The sequence below is a fragment of the Lithobates pipiens genome, unplaced genomic scaffold (assembly GCF_037356315.1).
Source record: "Lithobates pipiens isolate NorthernLeopardFrog02 unplaced genomic scaffold, aLitPip1_a1.2 Scaffold_10, whole genome shotgun sequence".
Taxonomy (NCBI): domain Eukaryota; kingdom Metazoa; phylum Chordata; class Amphibia; order Anura; family Ranidae; genus Lithobates; species Lithobates pipiens.
The window spans coordinates 173,786,952-173,810,832 of record NW_027507686.1 but is presented as its reverse complement, the minus strand read 5'-3'; the positions used below and the strand labels follow the sequence as shown (position 1 = coordinate 173,810,832).

General features: G+C 41.3%; 1 protein-coding gene across 1 annotated transcript in view; it reads left to right on the top strand.

The window, feature by feature from the left end:
- LOC143925889 (uncharacterized) overlaps positions 1 to 23,881 on the top strand; it is a 168,150-nt gene that overhangs the window by 56,275 nt on the left and 87,994 nt on the right. Inside the window, exons 17-27 of the mRNA XM_077450215.1 lie at positions 2,014 to 2,151; positions 2,647 to 2,811; positions 3,311 to 3,405; positions 5,049 to 5,178; positions 7,679 to 7,928; positions 9,247 to 9,299; positions 9,390 to 9,496; positions 16,179 to 16,330; positions 16,672 to 16,813; positions 19,988 to 20,098; positions 22,435 to 22,620. Of these exons, the coding sequence (XP_077306341.1) occupies positions 2,014 to 2,151; positions 2,647 to 2,811; positions 3,311 to 3,405; positions 5,049 to 5,178; positions 7,679 to 7,928; positions 9,247 to 9,299; positions 9,390 to 9,496; positions 16,179 to 16,330; positions 16,672 to 16,813; positions 19,988 to 20,098; positions 22,435 to 22,620 (1,529 nt within the window). The remainder of the gene's footprint in view (positions 1 to 2,013; positions 2,152 to 2,646; positions 2,812 to 3,310; positions 3,406 to 5,048; positions 5,179 to 7,678; positions 7,929 to 9,246; positions 9,300 to 9,389; positions 9,497 to 16,178; positions 16,331 to 16,671; positions 16,814 to 19,987; positions 20,099 to 22,434; positions 22,621 to 23,881) is intronic.

Sequence of the window (23,881 nt, the reverse complement as noted above, 5' to 3'; positions counted from 1 at the left end):
CGGACAGAATTTCGAAAAATCCGAAATACTTAGTACGCCAGACTGCACGCTGAAAAAGTCCGCTGAAGCCCACACACGAGCGGACTGTCCGCTGAAATGTGTTTCGACGGACTAAGTAGGCCATACAGTCCGCCCGTGTGTACGCGGCATAAGAGAATTCTTCATAGGCTCTTCTCAAAATAGAGCATGTATTACAGATATTTCTGTTCTACCCACTCTAGTGGATTCTGCATAAGAATGTAAAGAGAATTCAGTTAGGTGGGCAACAGCAGTGATGACCTATTGCTGTTCTGGATGTAGGAGTCAGCAGTAAAGACTTATGATTACACCCTGTCCCGTTTGCACAAAATCAAAGCATTTTGTTTTGGACTTAGCGCTATTTAATTAGAGATCAACTTTGCTTATGTACTGTACATAGTTTTCACTTAGATATGTCATTAGGATAGTACTTAGTACTTAATTATTACCTAATGCAGTGCTACCCTGGTTGGAGCTGCGGGTTAACATGGACCTCTTTTCTTTGCCTGGACCTGCACTAGAACGTCAACCCCTCTGACACACTAGGTTGCGTGTACAGAGCATGAAATATCACAGAAAATTACTAAACGTGTGAGGATAGGCACAGACCAAGGCTGTGGTTGACATTTTCCAAAGTATAAACCTTAGCGAAGTACACCAAGGTACATTTCAAATTAAAACCCTCAAAAAACACTGTCTACTCTCTGTACATAGATCCTCCTATAGAGAAGGGTCCCCATAGATCCCCTTTAGAGCAGGGTGTCCATAGATCACCCTTAAGAGTAGGGTCCCCATAGATTCCCTTTTAGAGCAGACCAGGGTCCCCATAGATCCCCCTTTAGAGAAAGGTTATGATCCGATTCTTCTAGTGGAGCTACAGGAATAGGACACATACACGACTCATGAGGAGGCCAGGGTCCCCAGAGATCCCCCTTAGAGCAGGGTCCCCATAATACCACCTTTAGAATGGGCCAGGGTCCCCATAGATCCCCCTATAGAGCAGGATAGGGTCTCCATAGATCACCATTTAGAGTAGGGTCCCCATAGATTCCCTTTTAGAGCAGACCAGGGTCCCCATATATCCCCCTTTAGAGCAAGGTTATGATCTGATTCTTGTAGTGGAGCTATAGGAATAGGACACATACACGACTCATGAGGAGGCCAGGATCCCCAGAGATCCCCCTTAGAGCAAGGTCCCCATAATACCACCTTTAGAATGGGCCAAGGTCCCCATAGATCCCCCTTTAGAGCAGGACAGGGTCTCCATATATCCCATTTAGAGTAGGGTCCCCATAGATTCCCTTTTAGAGCAGATCAGGGTCCCCATAAATCCCCCTTTAGAGTAAGGTTATGATCTGATTCTTCTAGTGGAGCTATAGGAATAGGACACATACATGACTCATGAGGAAGCTGGAGGCTGGGGCACTGAGACGAGGCACGGGCAGGTTTAGAGAAGAAAGTTCCGTTCTCCTCCTCTGAAGATCAGGGCCTGGGGGCAGGTGAGCAAATTATTGGTTGATAGGATGTCGGCAGTCCTACCAACCAGTGGACAGCAGTAGGGGAGGTAGATCAGTTGATGCTGTGACTGTCGGACAGCATATTCATCTGTCCTGCACCCTGTAAGGACCACTCACGGACATCAGTGTCCCTGTACAGACACCTTACCGATCCCTGGTAATACCTGGTTAACAGTAATAATACCAACTCCAAGAAAATAAAAGAAACAAGCATGAAAATGGATTAACAAAGGTAATAACACAATTTAGCATGCAGAGTGATTAGTAGTAAGGACTAGGCACATGATAATACTTGGCATTCAGATCAGCATGGTGGTGAAAATGGTGCCGCATAACATCAGTAGAAAGTGAAAGTAAAGTAATTGAATAGAGAAAAATGTCTCCTTCGTGTTTCTGTAGTCTACCACCTGGTTACACTAACAATAAATGCTAGCATTACATTTTATAATTACAGAAAATGTACTTTCTATTTTTATAGATAATGTATTTGTCATAAGACAGTCTTCCACAACCATCATCCTGCATACAACATTTGGTCTGGAGATCGTGGTGCAGAGAATTCCTGTTTTCAGTGCTTATATTAAAGTGAACAGAGATTTCTTTGGAAACACCAAAGGTAATACAAACAAGGGAGAAATTAGATTGTCTTGGATTTCATCTCATACCATAAGTACTACAAAGCTCACAGAGTAGGAGGAGGCAAGACCAACATACTAGGTGGAAAGTAAAGCAACTACCTCAACTAAGGGTGTTTAGGTTAAGGTGAAAATGTTGCTATTGGGTTTAGTTGTTTAGTGTTGAGGGGGGGGGGGGTTACATAGTAAGTGACAAAGGTTAAAAGTTAAGATCTAGATTAATAGGATAAGTGATGAGCAGGAGGTTAAAAATAAAGGGCTCATTTTAATTTACATGTAAGGGAATAGGGTGTTCTAATGGATAGTTTGGGACTTAGTGGCACTTATGGGATCTTTGATGGCTTTCATTTATTTATGCTGAAAACTACCAATACCAAGCTTTGGATCCCCAAAACATATCATATTTAAATATATTTATGTTTAGCTATGTCTCTTTGCAGTGAGACACAGTTATTAACTTATCACATCCGTATCAGGTTTATGCGGCAACTTTAACAGTGAAACCAAGGATGACTTCATGTCCAGCTCTGGAATCATAGAAGGAACGGTGACAGTATTTGTAGACTCTTGGAGAGCAGCTGCAAACTGTAAAGCAGCCCAAAATATGGACGTCAACCCATGTTCCATGAGTATATCCAATGGTAAGTTCAAACACAATTCAGTGCGATTGACCTAATAATGACATACTGTTAAGTATATATGCTAAGACGTTAAAAATTTGAGATAAAGAATCTTAATAAAGTAGGCAAGATATATGCACTACATGCAGTCACAAGTAGTACTGTTTATCATGGATAGATAATATAATAATTGTATGTTGACATTGTTGCAGCCAGAAAAAAAAACGTTACTTACAGAATGAAAGTGCACCCTATATTATAGATAACTGGCCAGGTTTCTCAGAAAAACTCAATTGAGGCGGAAAATCTCACTGAAAATAATTTGTTTTCTCTTAGAATTATTTTTTTTTTTTAATGAATTTAAATACAGATGTAGCAATGGAGTAGAAAATTAGGCATTCCTGTTTAAAAAGGATGCAATATTTCATGTTATTAGAGAAATGTAACGTGCTTCTGGCTGGGATAACACATACTGTATTACATTTCAGGCTAACTTTATTTATTTTATTCTGATTGTTAGAACTGTTTGCACAGGCACACTGTGCTGCTCTGGTGAACAAGGGAACTCCGTTTGATGCATGCCATTCACTAGTGAATCCTGAACCCTACTACAAGGTAAGAAAGTGAAATATTTGGATTTAGACCTATGAGTTTTTCTCCATCTGTATTTTTCATTGTAATCAATGGAAACATCAAAACACATATCTACACATGTCAACAATCGTTAACATGTATTACAATCATTTTTCAATTTACTTTGTAATTCACTTTGAATTAAATGTCGAAATGTGTCATAGCATGCATCAATGGGCATTGTGTTTACTTGCATCATGACTCATTTTGATTTTAATGGAAAACTCATTAGGCAAAGGTGAGTATCCAGTTTGTGCAGGACATGTAATAGCTCCATTATGCAGAAGAACAGTATTGAACCATGTTTTCTAATCAGTTCTAGTTGGGTAGGTCAAGCCTCTAAAACTCTTCTTAGGTATGTGTATGGCCCCTTTCCTGGAGAGTGAGGCACTTCAGTGTTGAACAGAGAGGTTCATGCATGAAGTGAAACAGGCAAACATAAATTCACTACATCTTCTGAGTATAATTTCTCACACCAGCATAAGCTTCTGAACTGCATAGTTACTAAGTTCCCCCAGGTCACATTCTGCAGCACTTAGTGGGCTCTATGAGTGAGGGTGCCAGAGACTCAACTTTATGCAATCCTCTTGAGCCAGAACCCAACTTTCACCCCCTGGTCTAACTGCTCATCCTAGGAGGCCTCTATACTCCTGGAGTATACTACACACTATTCACACAGGAAGCCAGAACTGAGACACATTCTGACCTCTCCCCTGGTAGCCACATTTATATAGCTTCGGCACGCCTTGCTTCTAGCCTATTATACATCCTCCAACCAACATTCGTTTCACTTTCACAGCACAGATTCTTCATTAGCACTACTAGAGATAAAAATACATACCTAAGTTTGTGCTAAGGAACATTTACTCTCATTCAGATCTATTCAGTAAAACCCATGATTTACTTTATGCTACAGAGGCACATTGAAACACATGAAACACATAGCAGTGCGTTAGAGGCATTCAAAATGTGTTCTAGCCCACCACAATGGCAGATGTAAACCATCTGTGCGTTGTGGTGTTTTGTGTAAAACATGCTTCATGTCCATTTATATATGCATTTTGATGCATTGGCAGCCTATTTAAAATTAACAGGCACCCTTGATGAACTGCACAACAATCTGCAAGCACTAACTCAACAAAGCACAACAGTATTAATGGGCCCTCACAGAAGATTTCCAAACAGCATATCACAGCATGATCAGCAGACTAGGAAAAAATCTTTCAGTAAGCCAGGGGATAGGGAATTCCTGGGGCAACTCGGTCCTAAGTCCTGTATTCTTCTAAAGATGGGAAAGTCCATTTGGTGATCACAAGAGAGACTTGGTTGTCTCCAGCACATAAAGAAAGGTGTTACTCCTTTGACTGCCTCCACAGAATGACCCTCTAAACCCATAAGCTAGCACCCATTCTCTTAATTTGAGGAAGATTTCTTTCAATCAAAAAACAGGACCTCTGTTGTTACAATGTGGTGGAAAAATTAAGAATAAACAGCAGGTTCACACTGATCTCCACTTCCTCTCTTTTACTAGCTAAGTCTTATTGTAAGCCATATGCTCTCCACAGCATGCAGTCATGGCACTGTGTAAGTAAATCACATATTAATATTTGTGTTATGTATTTCAGAGATGTGTCTATGAAGCATGTAACTATCAGGAGACAATTAACTTCATCTGTTCTGCATTGGGCTCCTATGCCCGGACCTGTGCAGCAAAGGGTGTCCAGGTGAAGAACTGGCGAACTGCCACCAACTGCAGTGAGTAATAATTGCCATAAAATGTGTGAATTTTATACCGTTAAATATAATTGTCAAACTGCACTTAAAGGGGTTGTAAAGGTTCATTTTTTTTATTTTCTAAATAGGTTCCTATAAGCTAGTGCATTGTTGGTTCACTTTACTTTTCCTTCGATTTCCCTTATAAATGTTTTTTTTCTTTGTTTTCTTTGTCTGAATTTCTCACTTCCTGTTCCTCCTCGGTAAGCTGTTCAGTAAGCTGTTCTGGCTGACTAACCACCAGCTCAGATGATGGTGAGAAGTTTACTGAGGAGAAACAGGAAGTGAGATATTCAGACAAAGAAAAAAAACATTTAGAAGGGAAATCGAAGGAAAAGGTAAGTGAACCAACAATGCACTAGCTTAGAGGAACCTATGTAGAAAATAAAAAAAAACGAACCTTTACAACCCCTTTAAATACCAAAAATGACAGAAGAAAATCTCTGCAGGTCTTATTGTGCTTAGGCCAAGCAGAGTCTTTCTTGATCTTAGATTACCATCTTGTTGTTTAGAGTAGTTTTTCAGTGCAAAAAATTGTGAAAAGTTAAAAGTTTGATATCAAATATTTGTATTTTCTGTTCAGTCACTCTTTCCTGAAATGTTATCTACAGTACCTTCATGGGGTGACATCACTGTCATGAAATGAAACTCTGTAATGGTTTCCTTACCTGTTTTGTATATTCCCATGAGCCTATGAATGAGCATCACTATTCTACAAGTTCTTCCCTGGGTTCCCTACATTCTGTCAGCCTGACTAAAGCTGGTAATACACTAGTAAATTTTCGAATGAGCATTTGTACAAATATTTGGATGAACATTCATGCAATAATTCTCAATACAATATATGACTCAACGAATCTCATCTGAAAGTACTTCAAAACTGTATTTGCTTTTAAAATTCTATATAGTAATGAATGTAATTTCCTGAACTAAACCCACTGTTAGAAATACATTTTTTCAAGAAAAAAATTTCCATTCTGCTCCTTAGGAAGGAAGCATGTTTATTGCATATGTGGCATTTCTGTTGCTGGTGCAATTGTTTATTTTTTTATGCTTTAAATCTGACACAGTGTCTAAAAAATATTCACTTATAAAGTGCCTAAAAACCATACTTGGTGATATATTCCTTAATAAACTGAAGAGACTTGTTATAAACAATGCAACTGTGCCATCTAGTGTGACAGTAATACTAGTTGTTGAAATGTGCACGTTATTCTGCCTAAACAGAAATGTGATCCATACAGTATTAGTGTGTGCATTCAGCATGAGTTTAATGCAAAAAAATATATATAGATATATATATATATATATATATATATATATATATAGTGTATATACATGTACTTACACACTTAATGTTATAAACAAAATAGTAGTTTTTATAAAACTACTATTTATTATGGTGAGTACCCATGACACCATGGTTTAGCAAAGAATTATGGGTTTTTGTGATAATTGAGCACAGCACTAGCTTTATCATTTTAGACTTTGGCAAATAGACTGTTCGTTTTGCAAGTGAAGTTGTACTTTGAAAATAAATTTGCTTAGAGAATGTAGTGAAATTTCACTTTGCAAAGAATACCCAATCACATGCAAGGAAGAGAAAAACAGCATTCATGCTTGGACGATGCATGATGAAGGTCAGCAGAGCATTTCGTTCTTCACTAAGCTCTGGAGCAAATTCTCATGCAAAGTTAACAGCCGTTGGTAAATCAACCCCTTTGCTTCTATAAATATTTACAAAGCAAATAAGGCCCCTTTCACACTGGTGCGGTGCGGGCGTCAGCTGTAAAGCGCCACTATTTTTAGTGGCTCATTACTGTCGTTTTAGCGCCGGTCTGTGGCCTCTAGCAGGGTGGGTCCTGCGGCCCTGCTGCAGCTCCGCTAGCAGGCGAAAAAGGGTTAAAACCGTCCGCAAAGCGCCGCTGCAGCGGCGCTTTGCCGGCGGTATAGCCATACTGCCCCATTGATTTCACCGCTCCAAAGATGCGGGTAGCAGGACTTTTTTCACCGTCCTGCTAGCGCACTGCTCCAGTGTGAAAGCCCTCCGGCTTTCACACTGGAGTGAAAGGTGCCGGTTTTTTCAGGTGCTACTTTTAGCGCTGTAGCGCCTGAAAACCGCCCCAGTGTGAAAGGGGCCCTAAGAGAATAGATAGAAGGTGAAGAATAGATAGAAGGGGAATTCACTATTTAGATTATCTAGCTGTGTGTGTATTTTTTAATTTGAGTTTGAGAGATTGAGCTCCGTAAACAGTTTATTTTTCAACAGTCAAGATTAGCCTAGTATGCATATGAAAATGAGCCTAGAGTTAATTTTCTACTGGATAAAAGAAAGACATACAGTATATTTGTACTGTATGTGCCTTATCCAGTATGTTATACTTCCCATAATAAAACATTTTTTTTTCTCATCCTGAGCAAATTAACAAAATATAAGAAAAACACTAAACATTCACTTCATTCTTTACATCCTTCTCTGTAGACATTGCTTGCAGCGGTAACCAGACATACAGTGATGATACTACTGCCTGTGGACGGACCTGCCTGTCTCTCTCTAATGTACAGCTGGAGTGTTACCCAAATGACATCCCAATTGGAGGTTGTAACTGTCCTTTGGGATCATATTTAGATGACAAGCACAGATGTGTTCCAAAATCACAATGTCCCTGTTATGTGAATGAGAATAATGTCATCAAGCCTAACCAGCAAACAGTCCTCAATGGACTTACTTGGTAAGTGATATCAAAACATCACCACTGCAAATATATAATGAGGGTGGTCAGCTTTGACTGGGTACATAGCATGAATAAAGTACTAAAGTAAGTGTCTAATAATGAAAGTAAAATAGACATGGCTACTTTTAAAGTTTTTGTAATATCAGTGGAGCCCATCATATTGGGGGGAGGGGGGGTGTGCATCCGTTAGCCTAAAAATGCCCAATAAATAAAAAGGTGCTTCCAAGTGGATTCTTCAGGATAATCAGTATTTATTGATCAGAAGAACAAGTTAAAACACACATCATTGTTGTTCGTGGCTCTTTAGTGGCCACTTTGTTAGGAAAAGGTGTAAAGTACATTGTAATGGGTGGGATCTCTGTGCATTCCTTCAGCCCAGAAATGTGTTGATGGTATGCTTTAACGTGTCCTTATGATTAATAAATGCCAATCTTCCTGAAGAATCCACTTGGAAATATCTTTTTATTTAATGGCCTCCTTTGCTGACCACTCCTTGTTTTTTCGGGGGTCTCATCCACTTTACCATTGTTCAATGGATCTGACCACAGCTTACAGCAGTGCAAGAATCCAAAAGCTAACTTACTCATACATCATCTCCATGTCATCAGTAACATTAGCATTGGCAATGTTTAGTGCTGACTTTAGGGTGAAATCCTCCAGAATACTTTTTTTACCCTTGAGCAGAGTGTTGCAAGTTTTATCATTCATTGGATCCTTATTACTGTCAGGCGGATCTACCTGTAGACAGGTGTAGTCTGTTGTCTCCACTGCAGGTGTATCTCAACCGCAGCAGCAGTACAGAGGCAGAGGAAGTCAAGAAGAACATGGTTCCACTATGGTTTCCTGAGTCACTGGGGCAGTGATCCAATTGGATGCTGGCCACCCATGTCACTCTGGTGGCCATCTTAGGTGTGGCAGTGTCCTGGCCCCTGGGTGTGTTGAGCATTTGCATGTGGGTAGTGTAGGGGCATGTCACCCATCTGCCAGGGACAGTATTAAGTAGTAGTAAGGAAAGGTTCCAGATGAGTAGGGAAAGCTTAAGGCTTCACAATCTCCTTAGACATCTTCCCATTTGGGCTCAGAATGGCCAGGCAGCATCAAGCCTCTCCAGACAGATGCTGTCAGTTTGGGTGATACCTACTCCCCAACAGGGTTCAACACAGTAGAGACTGGGCAGTGGGATCTACCCAATAACCAAAAAGTAAAGTAGGATTCATCTAGAAATCTATATTGTAGATTGATTTTTTTGATGCTATTGCAAAATCAGCAGTTTTTTTACTGACAATGGTAAACTGTAAAATGTTTTTTTTTTCAGTTACTGCATCAGAGGGAGACTTAACTGCATTGGAAACGCACTCGAATTTGCTGGTATAGATTTCATGCCATTTTATGATAACACTGTCAGTACTGTTGTAATAAATTTAATGTGTTTCATTTAATTATTTCTATCTTCTTAAGAAACCTGCGAGGCCCCAAAAGTCATGAAAACATGTGGATCCTTGACTGATAAATATGGAGCAGCTTGTGCCCCGACGTGTCAGCTTCTGGCCACTGGCATCCGTTGTGTAAGCTTCCTCAAAGTGCTTATGAGTATAACTTTTATTGCAAGGAAATATTGTGTCTATACCCATAAAGTTATTAAAATGACTATCACAAACAAACAAAAAATTTCCCAGCACATTTACTAGCTAGCATGCAGAGCAAAAAAATGGCCCTGTCTAACAAATCACATTAAAAACAGAGGGTCTAGTTGAACACATTTGCAAAATTATGTGAAAGCCGCAGTGCCTCGCCAAGGCTACTCTGTATACTGCGGTCCTAACTCTATATTCTGGAGTCTCCAAGTTGGAGCACATACAGTATAGCAGTGGCTAAATTAAAGGCAGGTTAGGGCATTGATTAAAAACTATGGGTACTGATCTGTGATTGGTGAGAAGTAATAGGTGTTAGAAACATATTGCTACAGTGCAATTGTGTCTGCTGCTCAGGAAGTATGCTGTGACTTACAAACTTTGAAATCACTGGCTCTGTCCCTGGAGTCTGCAAAACAAAAACATAAGCTCTCAATCCTGAGAACGGATGTCCTGACAAAAAGTGGATAAGGAAGGGTAACAGGGAAAAATGAACTTTTAATAATGCAGCAGAATCTCTGATCTCTTCCAGTATAATGGGAACCATCAAGGCCAAAAATAACTGATATCCTTTAATAAATGGTGGGTTGTGATTCATAGTGGGTGCCTTGACACTTCTTGGACATGAAAGAGGTTTTATTTCTTTAAAAGTCCTTTTCATATTTTGCAGGGGAAAGAGGGTTAGGGCCAGAACACCCTTAAGTAGTTGCAATTTCAAATGGCAGACTCTGAGACTTCAATAGGAGAACAGCCGTACAGGAAAAAACCCTAGCAGGGTGCCATTTCTGCACATGCAGGAGTGCTGTCCCCTATGGCAACAGTACTTAAACACTTCTTAACTCAAAGTAACAGTTTTCTCAGCTGTACTACAACTTCTCCTTGTAGTTCTTCATCCCCTTGAGCTCCTGGTCTCTCACTGGACCCTCTGATTCACTAACTCTGAATCCCGTGAGCTCCCCAAGGCTTCTGCGATGGTATGTCCCTCAGGCGTCACCCACACTTCCTGCTGGGTCCCTAGCTTGGCACTTTGGATACCTTCAAGCTTCACCCCTGCTGACCGGCTCGGTCCCTGGCTTGACAAACAAGGCAGCTCTTCAAGCGTCACCTCTGCTGGTTGGGTCCCTGACTTGATCACCACCTGAAGTTTCCTGATTCTCCACCATGCCTGTCCGGTGAGAATACTGCTCCAGTACTTGCTTCAGTTACTCACTGTGGTCCCTGACCACTGACATATTCTCCGGTCGGCAGAGCCATAACTTTTGATTGGACTGCAAGCCACAGTCCCAACCCTGTGCTGCCCTCTGACTTCTGGATAGGCCCTCACACAGCCTGGCAGGCTGATGACCCCAGGATAGGCCCAATCTCAGCCTTAGCAGCATACGACTCATATCCACCCAGATGGCACCGGCGGTCTGGGTGGCGCACAAGAACCTGGGTCACCTGACCTCCCCCGAATATATAGGCTCTCCCAGCAGGCCAAGGGATTCAACAAAATCCTTGCCCATTAGTTGGGATACCCCATATACCCATAACCTGACCTTGAGTTGTCCTTCTCAATCTAATACCTCCAAGTGCCCAGCCACCTGGTGGTAGAAGAGGGAAGTACAACCAGGCCAAACTCAGGGAGAAGTCAATGGATCCTTAGTAATTAGCTACAGTAGCTACTCCTGACCAAACCCCAGGGTGCTGCATTAACAAATACGTGTGGCATTCCACATGAAGTAGGTTAAAATAACTTATGTACAATTATGTGTGGAATTCCACACAATGGCAGATAAAAATGAGACTTTATGTACAATTACGTGTGGCATTCCACATGATAGGAAGTAGAAAATGCAATAAGCAATAACCTTACAGACTAACTAATATTTACATGATAATGTAATTAAAGATAAACATCACTGTACAAGATTGAGATACTGTCTCTGCTCATCCGAGGAAGATGCAGGGTGTATAGGTACACATAAAAGCATTGGACTATGCAAGATTAATAATATGGCATTTATCAACACACTATAATATAATCTACTAGTATAGCAATATCTATGCAGTATAAACATATATATATGTATATGTTTAAACATACCTAGAGCTTTGTCTACCCTCAGCCAAAGGGGACAAAAAAAGGGTGCAGAGCAAACAGAGCAATATATCGTCATTTATTTACAATTCCTAGCAAATTACTATACATGAGAACATTAGTATGACAAAGAAAACCCCACTCCTGTGAGAGTAATGCCGCACATATGACCGGACTTTCCATCAGAATGAACTCTGACGGACTTTTCGTCTGACTTTGACGGAGTTCCGACATGTTCCTACACATGATCACACCAAAGTCCGATCAATTAACGCTATGACATATGACGGGACTAGAAAAAGAAAGTTCAATAGCCAGTAGCCAATGGCTGCCCTTGCATCTTGGTTGGTCCGTTGGACCTGCATACAGACTAGTTGTTTTCTGGATAGGAACTGGTTCCGGCGGAATTCCAGCGGAAAGAATTAAAAAATGTTCTATTTCTAAAGTCCATCAGATTTTTTGACAGAAAAGGTCCGATGAAGCCCACACACAATCAAATTATTCATTCCGTCTGAACTTTGCTGTCAAAGTCCGGTCGTGTGTACACGGCATAACACATTCTTTCAAAAGCACTTTAGCATATCTGAAAGTAATATCCACTTAGCAAACTATAGTTGAGGTGACATGGTCACGCCATCTGGTGGTCAATAAAGAGATAACAGTCTGCATGTAAACATTTTAGTCCATGAGATACAGATTATAGGTAATGACTTGCCCCTTTGCCACATCACAGCCTACCTGACTAGCTAACTAAACATCCAATTGTCCTTGGAGCCCCAAAGTCAAATATGCAGTTTTCTTTGAATGGTAACAGCAAACTTTCAATAGGTTCGCTGGTTCCCAGGAACTGACACTTGAACTGTGTGCATGGCAACTTGCAGACAAGCACTTTAGCCACACAAGCATGCAAGGGACTGTAATCATGATGAACTCTTCTGATCCAACTTCCGGAGCAACAAAGTCCCCTTGCACATAGAAACATCTCTCAGCCTGGCTTTATCACTGCAGGCGACTGAAAATACTTTCCTCCTGTGAATAACAAGACCTCCAGGAGGAACAGATCAGCATATCACTTTCCAGAGCAAGGCATACTGGCAATCCAGCAACTCCTGCAACTGCTGGTATCAGGAGCACAGTCCAGCAGAAAATAGCACAGGTAGGAGACGGAGAGTCCCCACAACAACACTTTTCACACGAAGAACAGGTTCTCATGGAACTGACACAGCCGAACTGAGCACATCACTATGTTCCACACTGACTTGAGAACAAGACTTCAATAGCTGGATGGTATTACCAGTAGTAACGAGAATCAGGTGGTTGAACAGGCTTTCCAGATGATCCAATAGTGGTAATCTAATGCTGCACATCAGCTTGATTCGGCCTCCGAATAATGACACAGTCTGGGTAAATTTGACAACCATAATCCCAGGTTAGTGACAATAGGATTCTTAGCCCCTGCCATGGGTCCTGAGCACAGGGTTAGCATGCTATGCATAACTTTCCTTCTTTTCCAGTTACAATAATTACAAAGGGAATTTTTTTTTCAAGACAGGACCAGCGATTCCCATTGGCAACAAGTGTCACAGCCATAACTTAAACGACAGAGGCCGTAACTGCAGCAAATGTAGATATCTTCACAGCAAGCGCGCTTCAAAAGACATATAAGTGGTTATCACTCATTCTGCACATTCTCCATTTCAGTTTGGCTTACCAGCTTCAGGCATTGACGTGGCAAAAACAGGATCGACTCTTCACGCCACCACAGAATGAACGGGCATACCTAGCCTGACTGACAGTAATGGAGGGCTGATGGCCTTTAGTTGCAGCCATACCTGTAGTAGTGATGGATTCAGGCACTCTGAGTTCTTCAGAGATTACGGATGCTGCAGACACTATCTGGTCAGAGCTAGTAGTGGGCGAAGAAGACTCACGAGGAGCGATGGCAGTGGGAACTGACACTTCTACTGCAGGAACAATGAGGCTGGCAGGTGCAGTAGCCTCTGACAGGGCAGGATCAATACCAGCCAGAACGGACACACTGGAATCAGCGGCAGGAGTGGTGGATTGGGTTTCCTCAACGGTTGCCTAACCACGTCCCCAGTCTACATTCAGCACCTGGTATGGTAGTGGCGGGCGAGCGGTCACCAGCAATAATTCCCTGCAGTGGTAGCACCGACTCCACGAGCGCAGAAAAACAACAAAGCCAGAACATCACCTTCAAACGATTCCCATGGCATCAGAAATTTGGGAGATGTACAGGGCTATCTCCCCACGAGGCATCAGCCGAAGGCCGTATCAGTAATTGTCTCTCCTGAAGTGAAAAGACGAAGGCGATGACCCTTGGGTCAAACTCAGCTGAAGCAGGATGGATTTTTTTTGCACTCAGCACTTCTTTCTTTCTGAAACAATCTCGCAGCACGTGGATCCTTGATGGGGTACACACAACTGCATCTCAGGCTCCTCCTCTGCAGAGTGGCGACTCTTCCCCCTGCCAAGGGATTGGTCCAGCTGCTCTTCAGGAACTTCAGCACCTGCCTCTTTTCTCCAGCAGCATGCCAAAACTGTTGTGAGTCTGCCCTAACCCCTTTATCACTGACCTAAAGTGACAAAAGACCTGGCTGACACTCTTCCAAGAGCAAAAAGACACTTTGGTTCTTCCCCACATGGTTCACAAGAATAATAACAGTCTCTGAGGCACACAAATATTATTTGCCACTTTCCCACAAAGCCAGACCAAACTTCTGTGTAGTTGCAGTCCATTGCCAGGGGCGACCACAGAAAAGATGACATCATGCCCTATGTTGGATGCCAAAATATAGCACTCTCCCTGACCTCCAAAGGCCTGGTGGTGACCCCCAGAGTCAGGGAGGGCTGACATCCCTTCTCAGGGCGCAAGTTACTAAGCATGGTACATGTAGTGCAGAGTGAAATGATGGGCACCAGTCACTTTTTAAAAATAAAAAAAAAGTTTTATTTCTCTTAATAGAAACAGGGGGAGAGAGGTGTACGACACATGACACCCTTAGGCAAATGCAATAGCAACTTTGCAGACTCCTTGGACAAAAATAGAACTGGGCAGACAGCAATAAAGAAAAAAGGTTTTTAAGCTGAATGCAGCAATCTGTATTTCTTAGCAACTGCTGTCTCCCATAGCAACAACCCCGCTTCCAGTATCCCACTGTAGATCCAGAAGCTTAGCTCACAGCCATCTGCTGGACTTTTCAAGCTTCACCCACAGCTACCCACTGGATCCTTCAAGCTTATCTCAAAGATATCCGCTGTACTTCTCTTCAAGCTTTACTTACAGCTACCCGCCATACTCCTTCAAGCTTTACTCACAGCTGCCTGCTGTACTTCTCTTCAAAATTTACATACAGCTACCCGCTATACTCCTCCAAGCTTTACTCACAGCTACCAGCTGTACTTCGTGGACGAGTTCTCTCCTGAAGCTTTCCCAGCTACTTCCCAGTCCCTAGCTGATAAAAAGTCTCCTCTGGTACTCATTCAGAACTCCATCCCTTTGCACCTGCCTCCGGCAACAAGAGTGGTTGACCCTCTGGCAGCTTCTTCTCCTTTGCCACCAGGCAGCGATCAGGCCCCTTTACACGTGGTTAGGCACCAGGCTTTAGGCCTACACCTCTGCTGCTGCTCCACACACATCCACCTGATATCACCCTGATTCCGAAAATAACCCTGAACACCTGACTTGACTTTCTTTAAATTAATAGACTATCCCAGCAGCCTCAAAGAAACTCCTGCTGATTCGGCTGAGATTTACATATTCACTCATAACCTGAATTTACTGTAATCTATCATACTAATGCCAAAGGAAACAGTGCCTCCTATTGACAAAAGAGAGAAATCACAGTTAAACCCACGATTAGGAGAAACCCATTTGATCAAAGAATATAAATTATCCAGGCTTAGCTACCACCTAGCACCACTAAATTGACTATCAGCCCTGTTTAGGACAAGGGTGCTACACAAGTATTCATGTTTCACTATTCGCGTAGCTCTAGTATCTGCCTATACATGCCCCTACATTGTTTGCCCTATGTTGTCTGCTCCACTTATGCAGCGCAGACACAGCCTGTTTTCCTCTATGGGTGGTTAAATGTAAACGGACCTCCTGCCTTTACATCTGACTACCATCCGATCTGAGCGGTCAGATGGATGGGAACAGATCCCAACCCATCAGTTTTTAGCCGATAGGATGGGATAGGATGTTGGCAGGTGTCAACAGACATATGTCCTTTGACACCTGCTGCTCCATAGAGGAGACTGAAGGGTCTAATCGGTCTGCCTGTGTGAAAGGGCCCTAAGTCAGATAGACCCCACTTCATTTCCTGGCTGGATGATGTCCAGCATCATGTTGAAGGGGGTGGGGGGCAAGGAATGCAAAGTAGGCAGTTTACATATCAGCTTTAATTTTGAGTGTTGGTCATATTAAAAAACATTGTCCATTTAAGTAGATCCAAGATCAGATGGTTAATTAATGTAGTGAAACTGCTTTGCCATTTTTGCATGCATTTACAGGTACCAACCAAGTGTGAGGCTGGTTGTGTTTGCCCCGCTGGTACTTATGAGGACCACGATGGTAGTTGTGTGCTTGAAAGTGAATGTTCCTGTGAATACGGAGGTGTCATATACAAGAGTGGAGAGTCCATGCATGGGGAGTGCCAGAGCTGGTAAGAAAAACATTACTAATTTAGGTTCTTTAAAATAACAAATGTAAATCAAATCATTCTCCTGCTTGGTCTTTGTGAATGCTGTGATACCTTTTATGTATGGTTTGTGCATCAAAATTCAAAAGCATTCAATGACAGCTAGACAGCTATATGTAAGCTGTTACTGGAAAAGAACGTAACCAAATTTTTTAGTATATATACTGCAGAACCCGATATTTTGGCAATCATGATGTAGGATTTCCGTTTTGCAACTGATGCTGTACTGTATGTCTGTTAAATTGAAAGTTTGACAATGAGTTATATATTTGTATCCATTGTAAATTCTGTTATCTCTCCCACAGCACCTGCAGTGGAGGCCATTGGCAGTGTAAAGAGAACCCACGCTGTGCCTCAACATGTATGATGTATGGAGAGAGCCACATAAAAACGTTTGATGGACAACAGTATTTGTTTGATGGGGACTGCGAATATACTCTGGTGACGGTGAGCAGTTAAACTAAAGTGTCAAATTTTTGCTGAAAAAAGTCTTATTTCTGTCTTTGGCATTTGTTTTGGCATCCAAAATATTATAATACACAGGAGGAGTTATTTCTTAAAGTAAACTTATGTCCAAAAAAAAATTAAGCCTTAGGCCATATTCACACAGATGACTACAAAAAGGCAGCAAGCAAGTAACATTTTGACCTCAGTGTGTCACACTCACCTCTCCTGGGATCTAGTGCTGGGTCTTCTCTATGTCATACAGCCTATGGCCCTTCCAGGTTTCCCCTGAAATGTTGGCACTGAAACCAGTGGGGAAGTAGTTCTCCTGATCAGCACCACAGCCAAACAGAAGACAAGGGAGAGAGAATTGGCACACCAAGAAAGTAAAGGTCTAATCTGTGACACACAATACATGGGGAGAGGGAAGCAACACCATCCAAATGTATTACTGAACACACATTGTTTATTCACATATATAAATTGGCAACTCACATAAAACTTTAAAAAGAATGCTCATCAAGCATAGAAATCACTGCTGTCACCATCCCGTCGTGCTATTCCAATGTGCTGTGTTCAGCTGCCCTGACTGTCCTAGAGATTCCCAGAATTTCCTGGTTGGCGTAGGCACACAGGGTAAGCAGATGTGGCATTACTTACTGGAGGTTGGAGTGGTAGGTGTGGCACACGTTTGGAGATTGTGTGCTCCTTCATCAAGTATGTGTGCCCATGTCGACCAGGAAGTTCTCAGAGCCTCCAGCACAGCTCTCCTAATTGGTGCCGCCTTAAATTCTTCAGTAGTTACCTGAATCCTCATGTCTCCTCTGTACTTGTTGTCAGCTTTCCACTTTCTAATACCTAGTGACTCCAGTGTGCCCTGTTTAGCCTTTGACTTCAGTGCATCTCTGAGCATCCTGTGTCATCCAGTGACTCCAGTAAACCCCATGACTCCAGTGTACCCCTGAACATTCTGTATCAGCCAGTGACCCTAGTGTCCCCTGTGTGCCCCATGACTCCAGTGCATTTTGTGTTGTTCAGTGATTGCAGTGTGGTTCGGGACTCCGGGTGGCCCCCAAAGTATCCTAGGTCATCTACTGACTTCAATGCATACCTGTTCATTCCTGTGACTTCAAGAGTTCCCTGTGTCATTTCGTGACTCCAAATGAATCATATGTACCCCTGTATCCCATGTAGCATCTAGATAGTCTTTCTCTCAGTGGATACAGACCTCTGTTCATGACAAAGTGGCTTTCCCTGGTGGACCTCTCTCTCCACCAGGTCAACAATAGCAACACAAGCCAAATCATGTGTGCTGGATGCCATTCTTTATACGAAACCCATGTAAACTCAGCCTTACTCCAAATTTAACCAATTATATTCCTTGTTTTCGCTGTCTGCATTAGCACCTACAGCACTTGATTTGCCCTTCTCTCCTTGGAACAACTGGGTTTGCAATAAGCTTGTAATCTTACTAGCCAACTACAGTATGGATTCTGCTTCTTTTTTTTTTTACCTCATTACCTGGAATATGTCTCAACAAGGAAGTCACAGCAAGTACCTTGCATTATTGTGCTAACTATATTCTTCATATGGTTGTATTGTAATGATTTTTTTGCATATTACTGTAGGAGAATAGTCTAAGCAATATACCATTTTTTTATTGTACGAAATCTGGGCTGATTGGGTTCCTTCTGGATCATATTGAGGCTATAAACATGTCTGTTGATCTATCTGGTGTGAGTATTGCAATGGTTTAGGCTAGTTTCACACTGCTGTTCTGCAATTTGGCCATAGTACAGGTCTATTTGTGGTATTCGCTCATTTTGCCCATGGCTTTAATCACAGTCCAATATACTTTCTATTAGATCACATGTTTTGGTCATATTTTGTGAAAGTGGACCAAAATTCCTACATCTTTGGTGAGCTTTCCAAAAACGTGCCAAAAATGCATGACGTAACAGAAAGTCTATAGAACCTCAGCTAAAACCGTGAGTAAAATGCATGAAAACCACAAGGCAACAGTGTGAAATCAGCCTAAAGCCAATTTTCAGGAAATTTAAAAAAGCATCTTTTCAGTAGGGCCCCACATGGTTAAATTCTCATTTAGTCTAGGGGCAGAGGATTGAGGTGTAAATAATTACTTTACTCATCACTCCAGCAGGGTCCCTCTAATGCTACAAATGGATCTCTGCAGCTCCTCTGTAAGTCACACCCCAGCCTCCTCAGCGTACCATATAGGGCTAAGGTCTAAACATTTTTTTACTTTCTCTGTATTAAGGTTAAAAGCACCCCATTCTCTTTTCTAGCCCCCCTGTCCCTAAACATTTACCTGGCCTCTGTACCCACTCCAGCACTGGACATGATGACACAGAGGCTCCTCCCAAAGCCTGGAACTTCAGGCAGAGGAAGGGAGTGCTGAAGCATGGATTCAGACAAGTCAAAAAGGCTGTTCTACAATCCCCTAGACCAGTGAAGGCAAACCTTGGCACCCTAGATGTTTTGGAACTACATTTCCCATGATGCTCAACTACACTGCAGAGTGCAAGAGCATCATGGGAAATATAGTTCCAAAACATCTGGGGTGCCAAGGTTCACCATCACTGCTCTAAACATAAGGGACAGTGGGGGTGGGTTGTGGACGACTGTAAGGGTGATTTTCCTTTTACAGGAGTTGGGCTTTATAAGCTAAGCACACTAGTTTCCTCATCGAGTGAAAGATCACTTATGGTCACCTATTTTGTTTTCTTGTTGCAATCAGGATAATTGAATAAAAATGAAGCTTGACACTAAATAGTTTCTGTACTGAAGTCCTGAGATTCAGTTGCTGTAGCTGGGATAGGCAGGCACAATTATAGTATTTTATTTAACGAAACAATGAGTAGAGCAAGTCTTGTTTCCAGTGACTGAATGTAGGAGAAGAGCCAAGGGGAAGGAAATGAGGATGCTACTCAGATAAGCTGCAAAATGTTTTTAACAATTACAGAACAAATCCAGTTAAATGTGACTAACCACTACTAGCTAAGAGAAATGGAAATAGACGATTCAAATGGAGAGTATATGTGTGTCCTTAGGCAGCAGTAGGTAGAAAATCAAGACCACTCTCTAAATTATTTATACATTTATAGACATCACATTGATATATCATACATCAATATATTACATTTCTATTTTGTTTAGGATGGATGTGGAATGAATACATCTGAAGCTTCGTTTAAGATAGTAACAGAGAATGTGATCTGCAGTACCACTGGAGCCACCTGTTCACGAGCCATTACTATCACAATTGGGGTGAGAACTTTAAATTTACAGATTCAATTTTATATTTGCATGTTGGTAATTTTACATGCTGAAAAAAATCACACAGAATTATGCTTTAAGACCTACTAACTTTTTTTATTTAGAATATTTTAATTTCTCTTAGGGCTCATTCACATGGGCACAAAGCCCTGTACAGCACGGGGAGCCACTCATTTATCTTTTGGGACTAGCGGGCAGCTGCATGCAGGCAGTCTTTACAAAAGGGAAAGGAGAAACGCTCTGAACAGGGCTCTGTGTCCTGCATAAATGAGTCCTTAAAAGCAAAATGGCATAAATATGTATCTTCAATCATAGTGATACTTAGGGAAAACACGCACAAAAGTGTTTCCCATTCATCCCACTTTTAGCTTCACAAAACTATCAAGTAAAATTTCAAATATACAACCATAGATTACCTGAAATTGCTCTTTAACAGCCATGTTCCTGGTAAGGAAACTTTTAGTAAATACAATGGATGTTGTTCAGGGTAAATTTCTCAGGAACAAATGATGCCAGAGATCAACATAACAGTCTGAAAAGTTCAGTAAGATTTCAGCTATGGCAGTTTATGTATTTATATATTAGATAAAGACTAGTAGGGTGACAAGTTACATTTCATTAACGAGGTCCCCCCTTTAAAAAAAAACAAGTACACTTACATATCTGTAGAACTTACTCCTGAAGGAACAACTGATGTTTTGAGCCCCTTCTTTCCTGCACTAGTGATGCCCCCCCCCCCCCCCTTTACTTGGACTTGAATTATATCATGGTACACTTGTGTTTAAATGGGCTTTAATAGACTTCAAACCCCAGTGAAAATATGATTAAACAGGTGCAAAATGGCACAGATATGTTTTGAAATACAGAAAAGACAAATACACCGTCCCTCCAACCTGACTAAAGACAAAGGCCATTCCTATAACACTAGCCAGTGAACTAGGTAATAAGGCCCTGCTGGCATTGAGGTGCATGTTTTGTAGCATTGAAGTGCTCAGACTGAAACAAGTGGCTAAAGATCTCACACAAGGGCAGCAGTTGGTCCAAAAAAACTCCAGTGGTCCCACAAGGGCAAGCAAAAGAGTCTTTCCCACTTCCCCAGGGCTTTCTTTTGAAGGCAGCTTTCCACATTCCCTGGGACAGCACTTTGCAGAAAAAAGACAAAAATAGCCTAGGTGGCTTAAGAGAATTTTCAGCACACACACACACACACACACACACACACACACACACACACACACACACACACACACACACACACACATCTTACTAGTAGTGCAGTGGCAGCATGGATTCAGAAACCATCCAATGTAGCCTGGTTTTCCTGGCAGCAGAACTTGGCTCAGCAACTTTCACCTGCAGCACATGGTCCAACAGCAAGCAGTTTTTAGCAGCTCAGAGTCCACTACCTGGACTACCAGTGGCCCACGACAGCATTGTACCTTTCAGTCCTGGGCCCTTTCCGTGGTTAAATGTCTCAATTGCATAACCCCCATCTTAGCTTCAAGTACAGTTTCCATGTTAGATTTGACATTACTTTCCTTGCCTCTCCACCTTGTCCAATCAGATAATGCTTTATATTCATTTGTAAAATACAAAGCATTCTCTGAATGGCACCAATGTTGACTTCCTCTATTCACAATGGATCAGGCCAGCTGCTCAGCACAGAAAGTGGAGATCACTGGAGTATTGATGTGTCTACTTCAATATTTTCAGCTTCCAGGGACATCAGTTAGGTATGGTATATACATAGTTACATGTAACTATGTAGTTATTGAACCAATGTAACTCTGTAAAAATAAACCATACCTGGAATTTTTCTTTAAGGAATGCTGCCACGAGCAAAAAAAAGCTGTGAAAAAAAACTTAATAAAGCTTGCATACTTTGAGTGGCCACATAATGCAGTCTGCAACTATTGTACAGTTCAAAGGTCAGAGAGGAAGGCTCATCATACAGGTTATGACCAATGGTAATCGCCCTGTCTCAAGACAATTCCTCAGGTCACATTATATTGTCAAACCATGACTTCAGGTCTCTAGTAACAAAATAAACTTAGCTTCAGATAAGCACACAGGGGAGCATTTTCTGGCTTATATAGGTCATATCAGGCACTCTGTGGTTTCCGGTCTTGGACAGGCATCATCATTTTAATTTTGGCTGAAAAGTTAATTTTAAGGTACTACTGCTTACAGTGCCTGGGGCACCAATAACTGCACCCAGGACCCTAATCTAACTTTGTATATACCAAGGCATTTAAAAGTATGCTACCAGAAACAGAAAAAAAGCTGTTCAGCTTTATGAAATGTTGAACAAACCTTCTTTCATACAGAACACAGAACTGAAGCTGTTTGATGAAAAATACTCCATCTCACAAGACACACCAAATGTGGATATACAAGTGCACAACAACACCCTTTTCACAATGTTTGATATCACCATCCCCAATAAATTCTACATCTCAATCCACTGGAACAAGAACATGAATTTATTCATAAAAATTCTGAAACTTGGCAAGGTATGTGCATTATCGAACATTAGATGTATGTGTACATTACCCATTCTGAAATTTCCCTTCGTTTACAGAGCACAGCATTTTTATTCCCATTATGTACCCAATTATTTCTTTTGAAAGTATATTCTATCTATTTTGAATACTTTTTTCTAAACGAGACATTTTATGATTTATTCAAATTAACATACATTTGAATAATTATACCCATAATGGACACAAATGGACTAACCATGTTTGTTAACATCATCCTCTGAAATGTCATTTCATGACCTAGTCATAAATGATTTGTATTTAACACAAACCTATCATGGTGGTGTACAGAAAATGGCCTGTATTGCAGAGGCAGATAAGTGTAGCATATTGTACAGAGAGTAAGAAAATGTTCTGTTTTCTGTGACTATGATTATACTATAATGAGGGAGTGGAAGGGGGAATAGATCTATAACACTACCTTCAAATGAGACTGAATAAGTTCTGTCTGTTTTGGGTAACTTGTCAACACAGAATACTGTTTTTGTTGAAAATGGTGACTGTGGTTTTCTAGCTTCTACACTTTCATATAATTCTCCCAGATGCCTGCAAGCAATTTGGTGTACTTTGTATACAGGGCAGTCATAATACACCCTACTTTGTGAAATATATGTCCATTCTCATGATCAAGATTCATATCAGTTCCTATTCCAGTGGAACTTAAAGTGTACCGGTAGTTACAACAGAACCGCCATTTGCATTGCAGATTAGCACCTCTAGGTGTCTGCATGTTGGGTTTATCCTCTGTTTAGTACTGAGGATTCTCCAATAACCAGGTCACCTTGGTAGACTATGGTTGCCAGCTCTACTAGTGCCCCTTGTCTCCTGCACTCTTCTGTTGGTCCATCACTGTGCTGGTCTCACTAGCAAATAGTAAGACACAAGGCTGGAAGAAAGAGCTGGAAACCATGAGGTTGTTTACTTAAAAGAAGTGTTCTAGCTTATGTGACTCTTGGGCCGTCTTCAAAGAATTAGACCCGACAGCATGGGTGAAAACACATGCAAACTTCAGGAAAACATATAAATTCTGAGCAGATGAATTCCTAAAAGAAATATAAAGGAAAAGGAAAACATATATAAATACATTTTATTGCAATACATTATGCAAAAATAATTGTTTAAATGGACTTATTATGTTTAAATTATCTAAAACAAACCTTATAGTGGGGCTAATTTACATAATGTGTTATTTTTTTATTCCATAATGGACCTTTTTTTATTTTTTTTTGTGACA